Consider the following 20981-nt stretch of genomic DNA (forward strand, 5'->3'; position numbering starts at 1 on the left):
ATTCACTTGGCTTTAACTAGGTTATTTTTTTTTCTTCCAGTTCATGGAAGTGCAGTAATTCTGAGGGATGTAGGCCACAGTTTTCAACACCTCCTCTTGGCAGGTTCATCATCGCTAGGTGCTAAACACACACATGCCCTAGAGCTAGCTTGTTGTTAAGCACACCTCTCGGGCCGGCCCGGGGTCATCCGCCCATTTCACACAGGTTGCAATTAAGCAACAGTTTACCTCTGCAGGCTGCCACGATGGGTAAACACTGATTTATTCCTCGTGGAGTTCAGCACATTGATTCCCTCACTGTGACCGCAGACTGCAAAGCAAGATTACCTTTCAAATAATAGAGATGACCTCCTTTCAGGAGAGACATGTCTGGGCATGTATGACCTCACTGCCACGGGACAGTATCGACCTGCTTAATACTCTGACTACGCTGTTGTCGTGGTGATTTTCCAGTTGGAGGTTTTTGGTACATCAGTTTGTCACCTTTGTACTTTTTCGCGTGAACTGCATTTAGTGTTTTGTCATAATGTATTACGTGACTACGCAGTTAACCTCAGTGCTGACATGCTTTAAGTGTACTTACTCTCAAGTAAACACAGTGAGTCCTGAAGCGATTAGCCTCTTAATCACTTCAGTCAATCAACGGGAAAATTAACAGAGAACAATTTCAGTCATTGTTCTTGTTTCTCTAATGTATGCTTTTACATAAAAAACAACTGTGATAGAGTCATTCCACAAGCAAAAAGTACTTTAGGCAGATGCATGTTGGTAAACAAGTCTTCATGAAACACTTATTTACAGCTTTTCTCTGTCTCAGATCTTTATGAACTGAATCTTTTTGGGCTTTTCACTGTTTTTCAAAAATAAGCATTTGGGACATGGGAACTTGAAACTAGCATCCATCCTTATATTTTCTGATATTTTAAAGACTAAACAATAAATTACAATCAGCTAGTTCAGAAAAATTGTTCATAGCTGTGAACTCTTCATCATTTTCCAAACTTTTTTTTTCTTGCAAACGTCATTCCCATTGTGTTAACTTGATTCACAGCACACAGCACTAGATATGCGTCTATTAGTATCAGCTTCTACAGTCAAAACTGTTAGGAGTGTCTGCGAGAGTATCCCCATCCTTCTACAACTTCAGGTCATTAAGCTGATGATCTCATTTTCATCTTATGTCGAGCGACACATGTCTGTCAGGAGGAAAGGGAGAATGTGGCTCTCTGTTAAACATGTCCTGCCTAATCTCCAGCATCCACTGCTCACACTCTGCTCACTGCGCAAAGTTTGCCTTTGTAACCAAATTCCACAAAGTTGTGATTTATTTTTTTTAAAAATATGTCATGTAACAGAATCATCGAGCTGCGCTGACTCTTTTTTGTGTTTACATCTTAGGGCCCTTGAAACCATTCTACATCTTCACAGAGTAGACTCTGCACACAGTGCTGGAGTGTGTCTCTGAGCAAACATTCATATATGTCTTTATGTCATCTGTTTGGGTTAGGCTCCCCTTACATGGCATGCACACTGCTGCTCTTGTAACACACCTGCATTAACCCACCGTAACAACTGCCAGCTGTGTGTTACCTTGAACTTTCATCTCTCCTCATTTGGCTCTTCCTGTTTGACAGGAAATGGCGGGTCAGCTGACCAGACAACGCCGCACACCTGCAGCTCTAAATGCACCGTTATCCGTGGAAACATGCGCTTGTTTTGACAGCAGCCAGTTATTTGTCCCCTCCCTTCTGTGTGTGGATTGCTGGTCCATGTGGAGGCCTCTTGCTTGTACTCGCCAAGCCACATGGTTTCCCTACATTTCATCACTCTCCTTCCCTTGTGGGCAGCCGTGCCAACAGCACTCGGTGGCGTGGGAGGGCTCTGAAACTTCAGAACTCGTCAGGTTTGGAGGTCGAGGCCTGAATTTCCTCCCTCGACTGACTGCCCCCGCCACCACCACCCCCCCTTCCCCCAACCCCACTCCATTCCTCCCTCACAGACTTTACAAGCAATCTGAGAAGTGTCTCAGTTCGCACACAGAGCAGTCTGTACTCTGCTGACATGGTCACAGCCGTCACAGACCCCTCCGGGGACATGACCCCTGCTCAACTGTCCACTAAAGCCTCAGAGGCTTGGCTCTCCAGACACAAAGCACGACCCCGTGATGTCATACCCAAGTATGTGTGCGTATGTAAAATCCGGGCACAAGGGTTGTCGAATGTCTCCGTGCAGTGTAAACTAACTGTCTTGGTCTGCAAAAAGGTCTGAAGGCTTACAGCTGACCTCAATTTTAAAGCTGTCTGTTCCTGCTGGGTCTCTCTCCTGTGAGGGTGTCCAGTTGCCTTTTTGTAAAAGTCAAAGGATTCAGCTGGAGCGCTCACTCCGTAGATCCTATAACCGGCTTACTGAGGAGACACCTCTTGGACTGAACTCTACAACTGTTAGTGACTATTTTATGTGAGAAGATTTGCGTGACCTTGATGCATCTCCTCTGTGTGGGTGCACGCTGTTGCTCCCCAGACATAACACTGAATGAACTTTAAAAAGTCATTTGTACCTTTGTGGTTTGGTCTTGCATGAATCTAACATGACAAATGTGTGGGTGAAATTCAACATAGCAACTATCTGCAAATACAAAAGTGTAGTGATTCAATGCATATGAGCACGCTCCCAGTATTCAGACGACACTCGCTCAACTGGAAATGTTTTGTGGCCGGGTGGTACTGCTAAGATGCTTTGCACTCTGACCACATGTGAACTGCCAAACGGAGGTAGGCAGCAAACGCAAGAACGCCAGCATTTAGTTTCATGTCACATACTGTTTGATTCTGTTTTCGTGAAACGTTCCACCACTGAAAAAAGAGAGTCATTTTCTGAAATTCTATCTGCTGTGTTTTTGGAGGGTGATTTTTTTATTTTTTTTAATCTGAAATAAAAAAAATCGCTCTCAAATCTTACTTTTTGTTTTACTTTGTAAAGAATAATAATAGTGTTACTCCAGTAGACAGTCTGTACTGGGGTGCTGGAGGAGGCGAAAACCATTATAGCAAGCTTGCCGTGTGTTTTGCACCTTAAAACATCTGAAACATCTGCATCTGTTGTGGGGACATCAGGTGCCCCCCCCAAAAAATGAATGTAGTGTGATTTGAATCATCATTAGAGCATATAAGAATGTACGTAACCTCGAATGACAGTTCAAGAGTGACTCACCACCATGCTGTGTCAGTGCTGGTGGGGATTTCTGGACGAGAGCAGTGCAGAACACTGTTGTACTCCTATCTTCACTCAGAACACAGCCTCCTTTCACTTCTGTCACTCCACTGATTAAAGGCCGGGGGGCCCTCCGTGTGTCAGGCTGCCACACAGCACGTTTACAAGGTTTCTCTTTAGCCATTTCCTACTCGACTCATTACCCAAAAAGGGCTGGTGAGAAGAAGCGGCTTGCATGTACCACAGGCAGCTTTGACACAGTGTAAATATGACCTCACTGTGCAAGCATACAGATTCTCATGCAACAGCATAATAATCCAAGCCATTACAGGAATATGCATAGGCCTTGAATATGAACCCACAGTTGTGCTTTGTGTGATATTCAAGCCTGTATAGCATGTCAAGCAATCTTCAAATTACTCAACCACACTTTAATGAAGTAACTTCCCTCAGTTCTACCTTAAGCTTTCAAAAAAATGATAAGTGTCATTGCAATTCTGAGCAAACATGCAGAAGTGTTATGCAGTCACACTGGAGCAGTGAATCAGTAATGACAGTATAATTCTGGAGGTTTGCACAGGCACCAGAATTGGGCAGAGGAAGCAGACAAACGGAGCAGCAGCAGCAGCAGCCCTGACACATGGCCCACATTCACAGCCGCCTCCCACGTCACTGTGCTCCTCAGAGAAAAAGCCCCTTTTGTTTCCCAGTGCAGGGAGGGAGGGAGGTCTCTGGGGTAAACCGCCGCTCAGCTCCACCACTCCACCCGCCATCAAAACAAAAAAAAAAAAAAAAAAAAAAACGACCGGACTTCCCACCCCTGCCTGGCGTCCTCCACTACTCACTCCCCGCTTCAGCACACAAACACAGGCTCATCAGTAGTACCATTACTACGGCTGTGATTGTCTTTTCCTGCTGCTTAATTGGGTCAGTCTACATCGTTGCATTGAACATGTCTCAAACAATGACCTTGCTGTTAATGCATGTGCTCTGCTAATACCAGTGGTGGAAGAATTCTTTCTTTCAGATTCTGTACTTAAGGAAAAAAACCAGTGTAGAAATGACAAGAACACATCCTAAAACTCAAATGGTTTCCTCAACAAGATGCACTTTAAAGTAGCAAAAGTAAAAGTACTTATGCAGATCTCCCCTGTCAGTGTATTATTACCGTTCAATATGTTAGTATATGGTAGCTTAATCTGGGCATTATAAGTTCAATCAAAGAATATAAGATTAAAGTAAATTAAGATTAAAGTAAAAACACAGAAATAATGTGATTGCAAATGACACATTTAAAACTGTGTTTATTTGTATAGAAATATGCTCATGTTTTACATAACTTTGTAGTTACAAATTCGTAAAAAGAAAGAATATTAACGCTATTAGCATCACAAAGTTTCTCTCAAACAAACGGGAGCATAGATCTCACAGAGAAGCCTGATGTTACTGTGTGAAATGTTAAGCTCTTCAATATTCTTCACAGGTGGTGTGTGCGTGCAGCTTGTTGCTCGGTAAGAGTGAAAGGGGCTTTACTAACAGTAGCTCTCGAAGTAGTCTCCATTTCTGTCCATCATGTACCCTTGTACTGTTGAAGAACGTCAGAGGACTGGACACTCTTTCTAGTGCAGAGAATTTATACAAACCTGCTGTGAATTCTCTCCAAACATAGTACAGTGAAGGTAATCAGGGTTACAGAGAAATGCTAAAGACCCCAGTCTCTGAGCCAACATTAATACATCATTTTAATGTTTATCAGTTCTATTATCTCCACCTGAACCCATCCTTGCGACTTCATTGTTCTCCTGAGACACAGTTGAGATACCGCACAGTGGGGGAGTAGCTCCTCACTACAAAATGTCCCCCAAAATGGGCCTTTAGCCCACAAAGCTCCTGCTCAATCTCTCCTTGAGAAAAAAAAGACAAGTGCTGGATCTGCATTAGCTTTCCATTTGCTTTGTCCTTAAGACTATCAGTACTGTTCACTGTACCATCTGGTGATAAACTTTCAGTCCCCTAAATTAACTTCCCCCTAGAGGAGGGCAGTGCAGCTCAGTTCCTCTCAATTTGCTCAATGTCGAGCTCGCCTCCGAGCTGATACGCGTCCTTCCTCATGCTACACAGCCCCGCCCACAGAGGCTCACTGTCCTTCCCATTCGTCGTCCCCGGTGTCACATCGCCGCAGTCTGTGGAGCTCCAGTCCACCTCCTCGATTGTGGGGTCCGACGGCGCGTTCCTGGTGATCTCGCCCTCTTTGGTCTGAGGCTCAATGTCCTCCAAGCCGTGTTCGTTTGCAGATAAGTCGTCCGTGTCGCTCTGAGCGTTGCTTGTGAGAGCGGGGAGGGCCTGGCTGGACTCGCAGCTGTCTTCGCCTGTGATTCCAGGGCAGCTAAGGCTGTGGAAATTCCGAAGTTTCTGTGGAGGGAAAGAGAGGTCGTTCTTTTTAGAAGCATAAAATTGATGTTCTCAAGGATACACTTAAACAAATATGTCAAATCTTTGGTCTGGTAACAGTCCATAGTCTCCATGGTGACGGCATATTTGTTGAGGAAATCAAAAACATTTCCTTCATACTGGACTATGACCCATGTCCTAAATAGTACACAAACAAAACTAAAGGCATACAGCCGTCTCATGAAAACAATCCCTCTACTGTACTCATATAGTATGTGGGTGAGTCAGTGAGGTCAGAGCTGGACACTGGGTAACAACCACTATAATATAAAAAAGTAACAAGATTTGAAGGGTTTAAATTTAGCCTGCATGACATACTGGAGCAACTGGTAGTTGGATGAGTGAGGCTGTGCGATCTGAGGTCCAACAGGAACCCAGGCAGCAAGTGGCCAGATACCCAGAGGGCAGACATCCCTAATGTCGGCCTTTTGACTCTGCTGGCTTTTCACTGGCACTGCACAATGAACACATGCATCTGGGAAACCCAGAAACTTCCATAGGCAAATCCACATGTGCCAACGCTGCTGCAGGCAAGTCCTGTGACAGCTGTGCATGCTGGAGTGGGAGACTTTATGACAGAGGCTTATCCAATCTGTTCAGCTAATGTGGAGAAGGCAGGACAGCTGCCTCATGCCTGACCGCTACGGTGTTAGGCCAGAAGGACACAGGAGAATAGGGCCTCTGTGGAACCTCCTGTCACTTGTGTGCTTATGTAATACTTAACAGGCATGGGACTGTTGGGGATGCAGCTTACAGCCAAGTGCGCGAACTACAGATGCAACTAATTGACAGATTAAAGAATAATCTATTTTTTTATGATTCAGTAAGTTGTTTCAGTTTTTATAATAACAGAAAATGAGGATAAATGCCACGAGCACAAAAAAAAAACGAGCTTAAAGTCTTCACTTTAGAAAAGCTAGAACTCATAAATGTTTTTCATTTGAGAAATTACTCAAAATGCTAAACTGATTATCTGTTGGTCCTCTAATCATTTTAGCTCTATTATGACCACAGTAATATTCACTCAGTCAGGATTTATTACCCACCAAAATCTCTGATGTGTGAATATAGAGAGCAAGGTAGTCAGAGCTATGAATAAGGCTGGAGGAAAAGGGAGCTGAAAATGTTAAGTTATGATCCGGACGGCAGTGAGAAAGGTCTCTGCACCAGGCAGCAGTAGATCAAAAGGGGCCCTGCTGTTTTCCTTGGCTCTGGTCAAGCAGGTACATTTGTCAGCACCAGGCTGGTGTCACATTGCTGCCTTCTGCATTTGCACGTCGCTCAGATTTCTGGCCCAGACCATGGGACCAAACCGATAAGGCTGTGAGGAGTCTGGAATAAAGCAAAGCAGTGGCATCAACATGAACTAAACCGAGCGAAGCTCGAACTTAGAACACAGGAGGTGTTCTTTTAGCCTTCGGGTGGAGAAAGTCTTCTTTGACACAGACTTCTCACACAACTCTCTGTACCACAGTACAATGAGGGTCACGAATAAGTGCTGCTGGTGTTCACTTTGCCTGCTGCTATGACCCCCACTCCCCCAATGAAATGGAGAGAAGCGCAGAAAGTCTCCTCATCCATACTGACCTTGACTCTCCGTCAATATAAGCTGATCAATAGCTCATGAGGCCCGGTTGTGGCAGCGATCCACCCACTGAGCTGAATTTACAGAAATCAATATCTCTTTACCCAACACGCATCTCTCCTGCGCGACGATCTATAACCTCTGCCACAGCTGCTCTACTTCCTGACATTCAGGGAGCCGCAGCGAGCCACGCAGAGGGTAGCAGTTTCTCCCTGGGTAAACTACACCGCTGTGGCGTGTGGATGAGAGGACACTTTAGAGACAAACTCAGCACTGTGACCAATCTTTGAATAGTAAGGTGACTTTGAATACCGATAGGGTGACGTGCATGAAGCACAATAAAGCCCTTGAGCTGAGTGCCAAGCAAGCTCGCAAGTGAACATCTTTTTCACAGACATTTCCTGAACCTTCCCAGAGACACACTTTTTAGTTTTAAACACTTTAGCCCATTTTTTAAGTAATCAAATGATCATTTAATTTATAAAATACTCAAAATTGCCCATCACAAGTTCCCAGAGCCCAAGATGACGTCTTCAAATACCTTGTTTATGTCAAACCAACAGTCCAATACCCAATGATATTCCTATTACTATCACATAAAACAAAGACAGGCTGCAAATCCCCACTTTTGAAATGCCAGACCTGGCAAATGTTTGGCATTTTTTCCTGATAAATTACTTGAAAAAATTATGCGATTTTCAAAATTGTTGTCATTTGATTTGAATTATTAGCACTGCTTGTGGGTTTAGCTGCATGGCTGGGCCAAAATGTCTGGAAGTCATTTTCTCCGGGGCTTGCCTCTAAACCAGAGTCACTTGAAAAGCCCTTAAAAAAAAAAAGAAAAGAAAAGAAAAAACATTTAAGCTGATATCCAATGTAATAAACAGTTTCTTCAACCTGAGCTGAAAAACAACATCACAGCAGTCCCTTCTCACCCTGACATCCCTCAGTAAAAATATTGTTGGTTGCCTCGCCTTGGTCGGCTCGTTTCTCCACACTGACTTCGTCCCTGTTTGGAGCGTGTGTGGCGTCTTCATATCGTGTCACAGCAGCGCTGTTGTTAAGACACTGCTGAACTCTGGGTGACTTTCTCAGAGGGGCCAAGTCCAGCTCTGTGTTTATGATCCAGCCGGTGTACGTGTGAAACTTTACTATGTGTGTCTGTGCGCTTGTGGGGTAGAGAGACAAATGGCTGCCAGGATTTGCAGATAAAACAGACCGTCTGTTGAAACATGGTCAACTTGAAACTAACAACCAGTTGTTTCATCAGATAACTTCTTTTATGAAAACGAACCCATCTGATGCATCGGCTGGCATCTTGCTTCCTACTTTGTCCTTTTCCAGTAGCACATTAAAAAGGACATACTTTGCTTCATGCTCTGCGAGTGAAAATACACACCCACATAGCGGAATGTGACCCAGAACAGGCCTGCATGAATGAACAATCTCCATCATTCAATGACAATGCCTGCAGAAACACTTTGAGGTGTGCTGAGGGAAAACAGACACAATGGCGTGACCTTCGCTGGAAGTGTTTGTTTATCCAACATGGAGGGAGCAAATTGCCCCAACAACAGCGTATAACCAGCTAATGTTAGTGAGACTGATGGACCCAGCAGAGCTTCCATGGCATGGCTGGCATGACCATTTCCTGAGAGTCCTGTCTCAGGCTCTAGACAGTGATCTTTAGGAGCACATAAGAGGGCTGTAATAAATTATGCCGCGTAAACTGTGACTAGCAATTGTTTCAAATTAATCAGTAAATATTGTCCTGATTACCAACCTGGGTCATCTTCGCCAGATCCAATGAAGGCCTCTGTTTGTGTGTATCAGCTGGTCTCCTGCGCTTCACGCCAATCTTCTTGTCGTTGAGGACGCACGGCTGCGAGCGACTGCGGGCGAGACCCCCCTGTCCACCACGGCGCTCCAGCTCTGGAGTGGAGTCAGGGGAGCTGGGTGGAGAGGGTCCACGGGGCTCAGGGAGGCAGATCTGTTCGTGAGAGAGGTAGAGGGGCTGGGCTGAGGGCTCGGAGGACAGGGGCATGGAGGAGGAGGGTGTCAGACCGGTGAAAGTTGAGGGGCAGGGGAGACGCTGGGTGAAGCAGGGCAACTCAAGGGTGTTAGAGCGGGCGGGCAGGCTGAAACTGGAGCTGCGCTGCATGGCTGGGAAGCCGAGCTGCGTGTTCCCAACGCTGCTGCGCTGGACGCTGCCTCCACTGTGGCACCTCCTCTTCTCCACTGCCGTCCACACACGAGAGCCCTGAGGACGCCAGGTAGACCGACAACCACCAAACTCGTCTGAGCAAGACAGGGACCGGCACTGACGCTTGCTGGGAGGTGCAGTCGAGTGCGAGGACGCAGCCTCGGTCAGGCTAAGGTCCTGCAACAAGCTGGTGATTGTGCTTGAAGTAGAGCCAACATCCCAATCCCAGTGGGATGAACTCTTGTGCACCTCGGGCAGGACGTCCCACAGGCTCTCCAGGCTGGTTCCAACTGGCCTCTGCTGTATGGCACAGCTATGACCCACCTCACACCACCGACTTGTCTCTGCAACAAAGGACCAGATTCATTTTAACTGAATATCCTTTAAAAACTAGATGACAGGTTAAGACCCTATTCCAAAATATAGAAAATAATATATGGGCTTATTTCTACACCAAAGCTTTCAGTCAATTTTCAGTCAGATGTCTTCATTTCTTGAGTTCAGTTCAAAAGAAGTGAACTTTATTTATGAAAAAACCTGTATGGGCAACACATTACTTAACTAACTGATGTTTCCCTGAGGCAACATGCAGTGTAGCTGCGTGTGATCGAAATTGATCCAGTTCATTTTTTTCTAGGCGTCCAGCATTTCTATTAATTTTTAAAGCTCCTGACATCAGCCAGTAGATCTTGAATTAACTCTGCAGCTCCAGTATTAGCTTATTAGCTCCTAAATTTGAGGACAAAAAACCCAAAACAAAACAGCTTTTACTCCAAGGTTCTACGATCATAAGAGTTTAAGTTCGGCAACCTCAACATGCACAACAACCATGACTCCAGTCTAGGTCAGTGTGTTGGTCCCAAGCATGTGTACTTTGTATTGACAGTACTCGCTGCTTTGTGTAATTGGCTCTAAAAATAAATACTGTCCTCCAGGCCCTGCTTTACTGTCACAGTGTGTAAGCTGATTGGGAAAGGGACCAGAGCTCAATGTCTAACTGACTCGATATCAATCCTCCCCTCTGCCAGAGCAAGGCTTGATAAAACATCAATAATCCATCATAGCCAGTCTGATTTAACTTTATTATTGTTTTTCTTGATGCTCTATAAGAGCTCTGTATCGGACCAGCTGGCTTCCTGCCATTACCAATCGTGTCTGCATCAGCACCATAGTTACCGTGCCAGGAAAGCACCTGTTATTGCCACAACAGAAACTTGTTTGAATTGCTGAATGGGTCAGCCAACTGAACTGGTCAGTCAACTCCGAGTTAGATACTAAACACTGAGGCCACTTCCCACTCCTGGTATGCAAAAGGCCTATTCTTCTCCACTGGAGATAAAATCCCCAAAATACCATCTACGGTACACGGGCAGGGCAAGGCACAAAGGGCAGTGTTAACACGTACTGGCACTGCTGTGCTCTCTGCCAGGACTTTGCCAGTCTTACACACTCAATGCCAAGTTACTGTGAGGACAGAATACAGTTTAATCTTGTAATACAATAACTGCAAAGGCTGTTCCTCCTACAACAAGGTTAATTAAAGATATGGGCATTTATAGCCATAACCAAATTTTCAACTGGAGGACATCACATCCGCAGTACCAAAGCATGCAGGAGTGCCATAAGATCCCCGGCAAAGATAAGTCACTGACACATAATCATTAACGCACACTGGCAGAAACACTTGTCAGACTTGCTTCATGTAATGCTGTGTGACCATCAACCAGATTCAGCAGAGACTGACTTCTGCCAATAATTCCTCTGAAATGTTACAGTACAACGGGTCCCCTCCAAACCACTGCTGTCCCTGAACACCTGACAATCTCTGGCCCCTCCAAGCTCCTGAGGATCACTGTAAGTATATAATTACAGGTTATGTCCAGTTTGTGATGGAATGTATGGCATATTGTCTTTACACGTGTGAATGCGTATGTGGGTGAGAAAGATGACAGACCCTTACCCATGAGTCCACAAGAGAAAAGTGCAGTCCCCTGGCTCATGGTCTGTCCCTGGAACTGCAGACATGTAGAAAAAAAAAAAAGTCACCGTCAGCTCGCCAAAAGCCCGGAAACTCACAGAATAAGCTTTATAAAAAAATCAATAAATAAAAGTAAAGATCAAAAGCTATCGGAAAGTCAGATTTATAACTGGTCCCAAGAGTGTGTGGTGTAGTGCATTTTTAGCTGCTGAGTTCAACCCATCAACAAAAAGGGAGTTCCACTTTAAATGCCTCTGATTGACACTCAGCCCTAGAGAATGATGACTTCATTTCACGTGGCTGAAAGTGCAAACTCGGCCCATATTAGTGGGGGAATTTTCTCACTCTGGGCTGGCAGAGAGAAGAATCTACTGCATGAATGCTGATTAGAAAATGATTCAGAGTTGCTCAGCCTAGTAGAACTAAAATACTCCATTGTTATTTTGATTGAGGTTAGTTGGAACACGGAGGATTCAAAACCAGATGACAAACGCCCTGGTGATAACAGTTGGCAGCCATCATAATGTAATTATCAGTAATTGTAACAAAAACATCCTTTATTCCCAGTCTTCAAGATCCAGATAGTTTGTTTGACATCATTTCCTGAGATTCAGCAAGACAACACTTAGGAATTTTCCTACAAATTTGACTCAAGGGAAGCCAAAAGTGAAATTTAAGCTGATTAAAGTTGACAAAACAAGAAAATATAGAGTAGAGCCATAAAACTGCTGTGGCGTGATCAGTGGCCGGCAACAATTTCCTGATTTAGTGCAGCACCTTGTCGCATTCCCCCTTGACAACTGTAGTTGAGGCCTGTTGGCAAGTCTACATATAAACATAAAATGACACATTTCACACAGAAAAAAATGCTTATACAAGTAGAAAATAACTCCTCACCGGGCCCAAATCTGTACTTTTGGATGTTACATCGTCGGCACCCTTCTTTTCCAGTGTTTTCTTGTAAATGATTACCATGGCAACACACATCCTTGTCCCAAACTGTTCCAGTGAGAGCAAGAAGAGCTGGAGGCCATCTTGACGGGCATGGTGTGAGCAGGCTGGTTTCTCATAAGCTTAAGACAGCAGCCCTCAGCTCCTCCGGGAATGTGCTTCACTCCTCAGCCCAATCCTGAGCGGACACACAAAGATGAGCACAGGATTAGAATTCAGTACATTTCTGACATTCTGTCGACCATATGAGCAGAGAATAATCCAAGCTTGATTGGGGAGAACAGATCCCCTGGGCGGAGGCTCTGAAACGTGTGGTGATTTTGAACGTTGTTCTGAAAAGTTTGTAGCTCGCCCCTTCGTGGAGGACGGCAGCTGGATTCACAGCAGTTACGACTATGTGTGTGCGACTCGGCGTCGCCATTAGAGTCCACGGTAACTGCTGTGAATCAAAGCTGACTACAGCTGCCGTTCTTCGCAAGCTCTGACTTAAGCTCACAAACGCACACACATAGCCCTCTTCTATGAATCTCCCGCCACTCTCCGACAAAGAAACCTGTTCAACATCTACAAAAGTGAAAGACAGAAGAAACTCAAGAGAGGTCAGTTGTCAGCGAGCAGACACTGGCAAAGCGCAAGGCACTGCCTATGTCGCCATACGGCTGTCCGTATATTTCGCTGCATTTTCACTTCCACATGGTCTCTCCAGAGTGTCACCAAAAGTGGAACTCTATACCTTGTTTTGTTCTTGCCTGTCTATGCGGAGGATTATAAGTCATCTGAGAGAACAAGTTTCCTCAAACTGTTCCACACTGGAGCACACAGAGAGGAATAGAGCAAAGTCAAAGTTGTGTAATTGAATCCTCAGAGGCTGGCTGGGAATAGCTGACCTTGCGGTTATCAAAACAACCCTCTTCACATTAGTGCTGCACCACAATTACAGTGAAACAGCTGATTAGCCACAGATGTAAATCTATCTAATCATCACAGAAGATTTTTACTACCACCAGATCAGTTTGACTTGAGGGCAAGTAATTAAGTAAGTAAAGCTTTATTTACATAGCACTTTTTAAAAACACACAGTTATAAAATGCTTCATACACACACGAAAAATATAAATGAATAAACAAATAAAGTAATAAATTACAATATAAAACCCAGCAGTCAGATATAGGCCAAACTAAATGGAGGTCTATAAAAGGGCTCGACTACAAAGATGGGTTTTTTGAAGCCGCTTAAAACAGCCCAAAGATTCAGCCAATCTGATAGACTGGAGAGGATGATTCCAGAGGGCTGAGGCTAAAACAGTGAATGTGCAACCACCTTTTGTTTTGCAGTTGGAACGGTCGGAGAGGTCGAGAAGTGGAATGAGGAACGAGGAGATCGGAAATGTAAGGATCTTTAAGTTTCTTCTAATTTCTACAGGAAGCCAATGGAAGGATGCAAGAACAGGGGTAAGTGAGACCAATGCCTCCTTCTAGATTTTGGCAGCTGCATTTTGAACCAACTATCAACCATTTAGATCAGCTTCACTGAGAAACAGAGGGAATTACAATAATGTAGATGGGAGAAAATGAAAGTGTGAATCAATAGTTTGAGATCTGTAGAGGAGATGAAGAGACATCTGAGTTTATTTCTTAGCTGAAGAAAACGAGACTGGATTAGATTAGTAATATGGTCAAAAGTCACATATTGATTAAAGATGATACCAAGTTTCTTAACAACAGATTTGATATTTGAGTGAAATGGGCCAATAAATTGATCAGCTGCAGCAGCGAAGTTATCGGGTCCAATTAAAAGATTTTTTGTTTTATCAGGATTTAGGTGGAGGAAATTAGGAGACATTAAGAGGATTGGTCCAAGAAAACCATGAGTGGACTCGATGTGGAGGACACATGATTGTTGATATAAACATTAAAATATCTATTAGAAGAATTTAACCAGTTTAAAGCTGCGCCAGAAATGCCTACACCTACATCAGGTAGGGGACTGTAACAAAGTGCAGTGGGCGCAAGATGGTCGTATGATGCCTGCAAGGTCAGAGAGTGTCTGTCTGAATGACAGAACAACTGCAGGCAGAAAAAAAAGAGGGACACAGAAAGAGACGGTGTACGTGAAACAAAAGACTGCTCTGTGCAGGAGATGAGACACCGTGGGAAACAAAAGAGGCGACATCAGAGGTTGTGGGTGGTGGTGTGGAGTGTGTGTGTGTGTGTGTGTGTAGGGAGGGGGGGGGGGGGGGGGGGGCAGCATCACAAGACAAGAGGGAGCTGACATACTGGAGGTGGTGTTTGCATTCAGCATATGATTTCCATTACTAACACTTATCACATCAGGAAAACAGCTTAAAAACAGGGGTGTTTTTAGCTGAGTTCTACAAGGAGAACAACGTGGTCCAAGGACGTCTGGCAGCTTTAACTTATGGCCTCTGTGAATTGAATTGAAATGAACAGATCAAAGCTTGGACATGGACTAGGTCAGGCCAGCCCTTGCTGTGCGTGACCATTAACCACACAGATCTGTGTTTCACAGCAGAGATAACTCGGGACGTGCTGTGGTAGAGGAAACAGTTGTTTATGTATCGCCCTTAATGGCTCGGTGATGGATGCAAATGGCATTGACACAGAAAGAAAAAAATACATCGCCCAAAGAAATCAAATTCGCAAAGACAAGAAAGCTCTTTAATGTGATGTTTATCCAAACAAAAAGGACACTAAATGTTTTCCTTCCCTAGAAAAATGGGAAGAATCTAACTGTAGCCTGAAATTCTGAACTTTAAACTGTAAACATCATCCATTACTTTTAGTAACAGGGAACTCCAACAAGTTATCATCTTTCTCAGGCTCAGGCATTACGTTTTTATCCCATAAATCTGGGCTGAGCAAATGGACTAAGTTTATAACATAATTATAAACATTCCTCGGCTCCTTGCCCCACAGCTTTGGAAAAGCATTCAAACCTGTGACAGTTTGTGAATAGGAAAAATGCTGAGAAGTGCTGGCAAAGGGCAATTTGTTCTTTCTTGAACAGACAAACCTGTAAACCAAATGCAACAGCCATTCCAAGGCATGGTTTCCAATGGGGATACACCCAATGCACTCAACTCACACTGCATGAACTTGCTGTGTACAGAGGTGCAGATGAAGCTATAATCTGTCAAATGAAGTATCTAGAATTTCTGCCCAAGGGGTGCCGCTCCCCTTCTGACGTCAAAACCCGAATCACCTCCATAAAGATGCAGCTATTATCTGGAATCAGTGGGAGCCTCTACGCTTCTGCAGCCTGATAGCTTTTTATCTGACTTGGAGCAGCAGCCACCATGACAACTGAGAAGTCTAATCTCTGAGAAAGGGAAGAATGCTGCAAGACATTTCCATCACATGCAAAAAAGACTGCTGACTGACTGCAACAAAGTCTGCAGTGACAGAGGCCTTCCTAAAAGACAACAATAACGCTGCCTTGGACGAGCTGATGGGACTCCAAGCTTCCTTTGTGGTTACCAAAAGCCTTTCAATCATCGCTACTTTGGGGTGTCAGAAATAGCGAGCGATCGTGCGGCCTAAACAAGCACGAGATAGGACAAGAGAGGAAACCACAGTCGACTAGGTCAAGTATGAAGCGGAGGTCTGCTGCAGAGCCAGCTCAGTTTTCAAAAGCCTGAACAGTATCTTCTATACAAGATCAGACGAATGAATGGTATATCATAAATGACACATTTTTAAGACTCTTAAATCGTAGTACAGTCCAAAAAGACTACAGAGTGTCAGCTTAGCCATTACAATAGGCATCTAAGCTGTGGTCACCCAATTAGAGCGGCTTTTCCATACATTGCTCAGACTGTAATCCCAGGGGTTAGGCCAACATTACATAAGGATTTGGCAGCTTTGTGTCTGACTGATAATTAGAGTTAATACTAATCTATTCTATAGCACTTGGACAGCTGGTGGAAAACACTGTTTATTGTCACTGTTGCAACTTCTTTAGTCTACTAAATAACACAATTTCTTAACTACTTATAAGACTCTTGTATCCATTTTTAGCATTATCACACATGCAGTTGAAGTTGAATTTTCAGACATCCTCCTTTGAAATTCCTGCATGCATGGCAGTTGGATCTGTGTCCTGCTCACAACAATCCCAGGATTGTGGCCGTCTCCGTAATCCGAGCATCTGCTGAGCACCTGAGACAGCCCGACTTGAAACCTAACTGAGGGATTTGTGCTGCTCTTCATCACCATACTGCTTGTGAAAGGAATGCTGGGTAAAAGTTTCCCTGGGAGAAAATATGCATGTTCCTAAAAAGCTTGTTTCCCCGGAGCTGTTGGCACTGATGGCCTACTTCTTTGAGTTGCATGGCTTGCGCAGAATCCATATTTGGACTGAGGCACATTTGAGCAGTTTCTCATGTCATAAGGGTGGTTGTGTTGACAGAACAGGCAGGGAGCATGAAAACCAGATAATTGAATGACAATTTTTTTTGTGCAGCATCATTTTCACTGCCTTCAATAGTGTTATAATAATTATTATTAATAGATTCCATAATAGGCAGGTGACACCATTTTTTTTTCAATGGCTGACTGACTGAAAAGTGATTTATATAACTCATTGTAGGCCGCAGGCTAGCCCACAGCTGTCCACATGCTCACAGAAATTAGGCTATGTCAAACAGGAGGCACACTCTACATTTAAAGCAGTGAGTGAATAGTCAGAAATGAGCATGGCTGGGAGGCCTCAATAGTAGTTATCAGGCTCAGTTGAGGGCCTGGGGTACAGCCAAGGTCTCACAAGCATGCAGCTGCCCACTTACCATAAACACAAAGGCTCAGCATGGCTATGCATGGCAGCCAAGGAGGCCTACGTTTTAAAGCAGGCCTGCTGTTTAATTATCTCATACATAATCACTTGCACTGTATACATTTGTCCAGAACAAGAGCTTTGTTGAGCTCTGTAATCGAGGCTTTCAACAAACCTGTCCAAGTTGGAGAGAAATGTTGTCCACTTGAATACTAAATCTAACAAAGTCTCTTAATTACAAAGGGTTGAAGACACAACATCCTTCTCTTTCCACAGCAGAATAACACTGCGTGTTAATGGGCCCAAATAAGAATAAGTCACATCCAGAGGACACAGTCCCATTAACTTTCAATCAAAACTCTTGAGTTTTACATGCAGGAATTTATCACCCCCCGTCCCCACACTGCATTTTCAATGGCCATATATACATGACACAAGAGAAAGCCAGGACCAAAAACATTTTCCACATAAGTGTCATAACAGTGGCATTACACTAGCTGGCTCTTAGATAACTTTAAAATGGGTTTAAATATTTTCAGTGATAGGGACAAGGAAAGAGGAATCATCTGCAAGCTCTGATGGGCAGCCCCTTTTGTGCTTGAGCTAAAACCGTTCAACAGTTTTTCAGATGAGCTTGCCAGCCCTCCAGGTGGATGCCTCTCAGTTTCAGAAGAAAGGGCCCTGAAAACTGAGCTTGTCCAAGTAACCAGCACAAACAGTCCCTTAAACCCCTTTTCCAAAATCCCTCATGAAAGGGAAATGAGTTTGGCAAAGAAATTGGTGTGACGGGAGCTCACAGAATGTTACACGCAGGCTACAGAGCAAACAGGATTTTGAACTCGAGAGAAAGGCCACAAGCTACTGATGATAAAATATGAAATGTACATGCTCAAAAACTTAAATGATACATTTGTACTTTAATAGTAAGTCTCCCATTTTATCTATTTAATTTTTAATTTATGCATGTTCAAGCCACTTATGAACTTCAGCAGTCATAGTCATGGCCATGAGACACTCTGAGGAGTTCAGGTTTAACAAGCTCTTGTGTTTATGATCTTGCTGAGCACTTAAATTGCAGTATCTGTTGGGATTGTGTGTCAGCCAGCCCAGTCTTCATACCTGAGGGGAAGGTTGGCCAGATAAAGATAAGACAACGACATTCCACTGCATCGGCACAAACTGTAACATACAAGAGGGTCTGAGAAATCCCCAAATGACATGGCCACCCAATAATGTGGTGTCAGGCATAAAGGCATGTTACAAACGTATAAAAAATGTGTTATACATTTGCCAGCAAGCAACACCGGCCTATCTTGCCATGTGTGCCATGCATGAGTGAAAAGACAGCTCGCACTTCAAAGCTGGCCAATTCACATAAAATGTTTTTGATACAAGGAAGGTCGTATCTCTTTGTGAATTTCATGGAACACTTGGTCACTTTGGTCAACTAATCTGATAAAGTTCACACTTATTATCAGATGTCAAACAAGTTGAGAACACTTTCTGTAGTTAAGATGAAAGGATGATACTGACATGAAAAATGGTACTTACAAAGGATCCCTGTAAGACTCAAACATGCAGTAAGTATGAACGTGTTTAACCTTACTGACACATTTTTTTATTAACCTTCCCTACACCATTTCCCCTCATTGCATGTTTATTAATCTGTTATAATGGTAATACAGATATAATAAATGGGAGAAAGAGCAGATGAAAATCAGTTAAAGTAGAATTTATGTAAGTAATAAACCAGACAAGACAAAAGGGGCATAGCTAATCCAGTACACATGAGGAAAAGTTGCTAAGCTAACTTACTGGAGATATGTTTCGTCTCCTCAGACAGGTCTAGTTTGTTACTGGACGTTTGTAATTACACATGTAAGCTTAAAAATCACCATTCATACGAGTCACTCACTTTCAAAACACAAGGGAGCATCGCACTTTATGAACTAGCTACAGCCTCCAAGTTAGCCAGCACAGCACAGAAACTTCTTATATGAACAAAAACTGCCACTCACAAGCATCACGGTGTGCGCCTCGGATCTCCAACAGCACCGGGGCGGCTGGTTAGTTTCGCTGGACCATGTTGAGTATTGTTTTCGGCAGAAAGACGGAGCGAGGCGTCAGGCAGGAAGCAAAGCGAGCAGTTCACTTCACGTCCTGCTCCAGGCGGCTCCTGCAAACTACAACATTACCCCAGTGTACTACTGTCCAAGATTGCACGCTAATGAGACTGTGACAACATACACGAGCGATACCACTTCTGACAGGGGCGGAGGGTGTCCGGTGAGTTATTTCTGCCACTAAATCTTTCGGTTTGACTTTAATGATTTGTATTAATTGAGTCATTACAACTCTACGTATTAGTCAGCTGGTGGTACAAAGTAAAATGTTAATCTCTACTCGACTTTTTACAACAGGTACCACCCCTGCTCTTGAAACTAGTGGTCTGAGCCAGCCTGCAGTAATGAAAAGTAATCACAGTTTGGAGCTGTGCATATAGACAGGGCGCTTTCACAATATACAGTGGTGTAACGTGATAACCTGGCAATTGTGTGTGACTTAGAGAGCCACATAGAGGGAGAGAGAAAGAAAGAGATGTGTGTTAGATGCACATTGCTAGTTCCCCTTCACAAAGTGAGTTCCAGTATCATAAGGGTTAGTCCTAAATGAATACATTCATTACAAACAGATGTTGTCCCTCCTGGAAGTACATTCTAGCCTTATCTTAACCCACATCGGCATGCAATATGCCATTAATGTAACCGTCCGGATTTAGCTTTCTATATATATACACACACAGGTTGTGCCATGTGCAGTATGTGTACCCATAATCAGCTGCATGTAATCTTAATATCACTTGAGCTGGTGTTTTTTTTTTTAACTGTATGAACTCTTAAAATCTGTATTAAGTATTGGAATACTTTTTGCAAGCTTGAACGGGTAAAACCAATATATCACATGAAATAAACAGACACCAGAGACAGTTTTTGGTCATCTTTTCTGCCTTGTTAATCATCTTGTGAGCCCTCCATTCTCTAAAGCTGTGGACAACTTTCAGTACAACTTGTTCACACATAACAGCAGTGTGTTTGTTTATCTTTCTGTATGTTTAGATTCCTGTGTGCACATTGTGAGCCAGTGACAACAGCTGTAAACCTTGTACCAGGTTCCTAATCAGAAGCATGCTATAAGCCAGTTACAGTTAATTTTCTGTGTATTAAAAAAGAAAAGACATAGAAATTCCTATCCCATAACATCATGAGTTAGTTTATTTTGTGGGGGCTGAAGTTAACACAGTGGGGCTCAGAAGGGTGGGGAGCTGAGGCTCACCCCTGGCAGACACTATTGTTAATCAAGGAGTAACATCTGTTGTGTGCCACTAATCTCCCCCAGACTGTCAGACTGTCGTACTGTCCTCCTCGGTTTTAGACTGTCTGCCTTTTGTGTTAAAGGGCACCAAGGATTTGTCTCCTCGACTATGTAGGCTACAGTGTGTGGGGGGGGTGATGAGTTGTTTTTACCAAAACCCCTCAGAAAAGTGAACGATTTAGCAAACAAATTCTAAATATATAGCATAGCAAAGTTTGCATGTTGCATTTAGTAGCACTAGAAGGCACAGATGACTCTGTGGGAAGCAGATGATCAAAACAGCTTATAATACAGGAGTAGGAGTCTTGTAATTCAATAACTTTGGCAGTGTGTGTTGTAACTGTCAAAACCATAGGGGGCAGTCTCCACCAATCACAGTGCCACAAAAAGGCCAAAAGATTGAAATGGTGCGATATCTTCTATAGTCATTTCTCTTTGAC

The 20981-nt window shown here is 43.7% G+C and overlaps 1 protein-coding gene across 1 annotated transcript; it reads right to left on the reverse strand.

Moving 5' to 3' along the window:
- Positions 1-4497: 4497 nt before the first annotated feature.
- On the reverse strand, positions 4498-19326 carry fam53b (family with sequence similarity 53 member B). The gene is made up of 5 exons (XM_041067048.1): positions 19188-19326; positions 12325-12556; positions 11410-11464; positions 9030-9793; positions 4498-5622 (listed from the first exon to the last, which is right to left on the reverse strand). Exons 2-5 carry the CDS (start codon positions 12412-12414, stop codon positions 5260-5262), a joined length of 1272 nt encoding a protein of 423 aa, XP_040922982.1. The 5' UTR covers positions 12415-12556; positions 19188-19326; the 3' UTR covers positions 4498-5259.
- Positions 19327-20981: the final 1655 nt, after the last annotated feature.

Source organism: Toxotes jaculatrix, chromosome 21 (assembly GCF_017976425.1).
Source record: "Toxotes jaculatrix isolate fToxJac2 chromosome 21, fToxJac2.pri, whole genome shotgun sequence".
NCBI lineage: Eukaryota > Metazoa > Chordata > Actinopteri > Toxotidae > Toxotes > Toxotes jaculatrix.

What these genes read in the sequence shown, in the direction of transcription:
- fam53b (XM_041067048.1), bottom strand. Translation starts at nt 12,414, where the DNA reads ATGTGTGTTGCCATGGTAATCATTTACAAGAAAACACTGGAAAAGAAG. An exon ending in AAAGTACAGATTTGGGCCCG is followed by an intron (nt 11,465 to 12,324) that starts GTGAGGAGTTAT and finishes ACATGTCTGCAG; the next exon opens with TTCCAGGGACAGACCATGAG. An exon ending in ATCTGGCGAAGATGACCCAG is followed by an intron (nt 5,623 to 9,029) that starts GTTGGTAATCAG and finishes TTCCCTCCACAG; the next exon opens with AAACTTCGGAATTTCCACAG.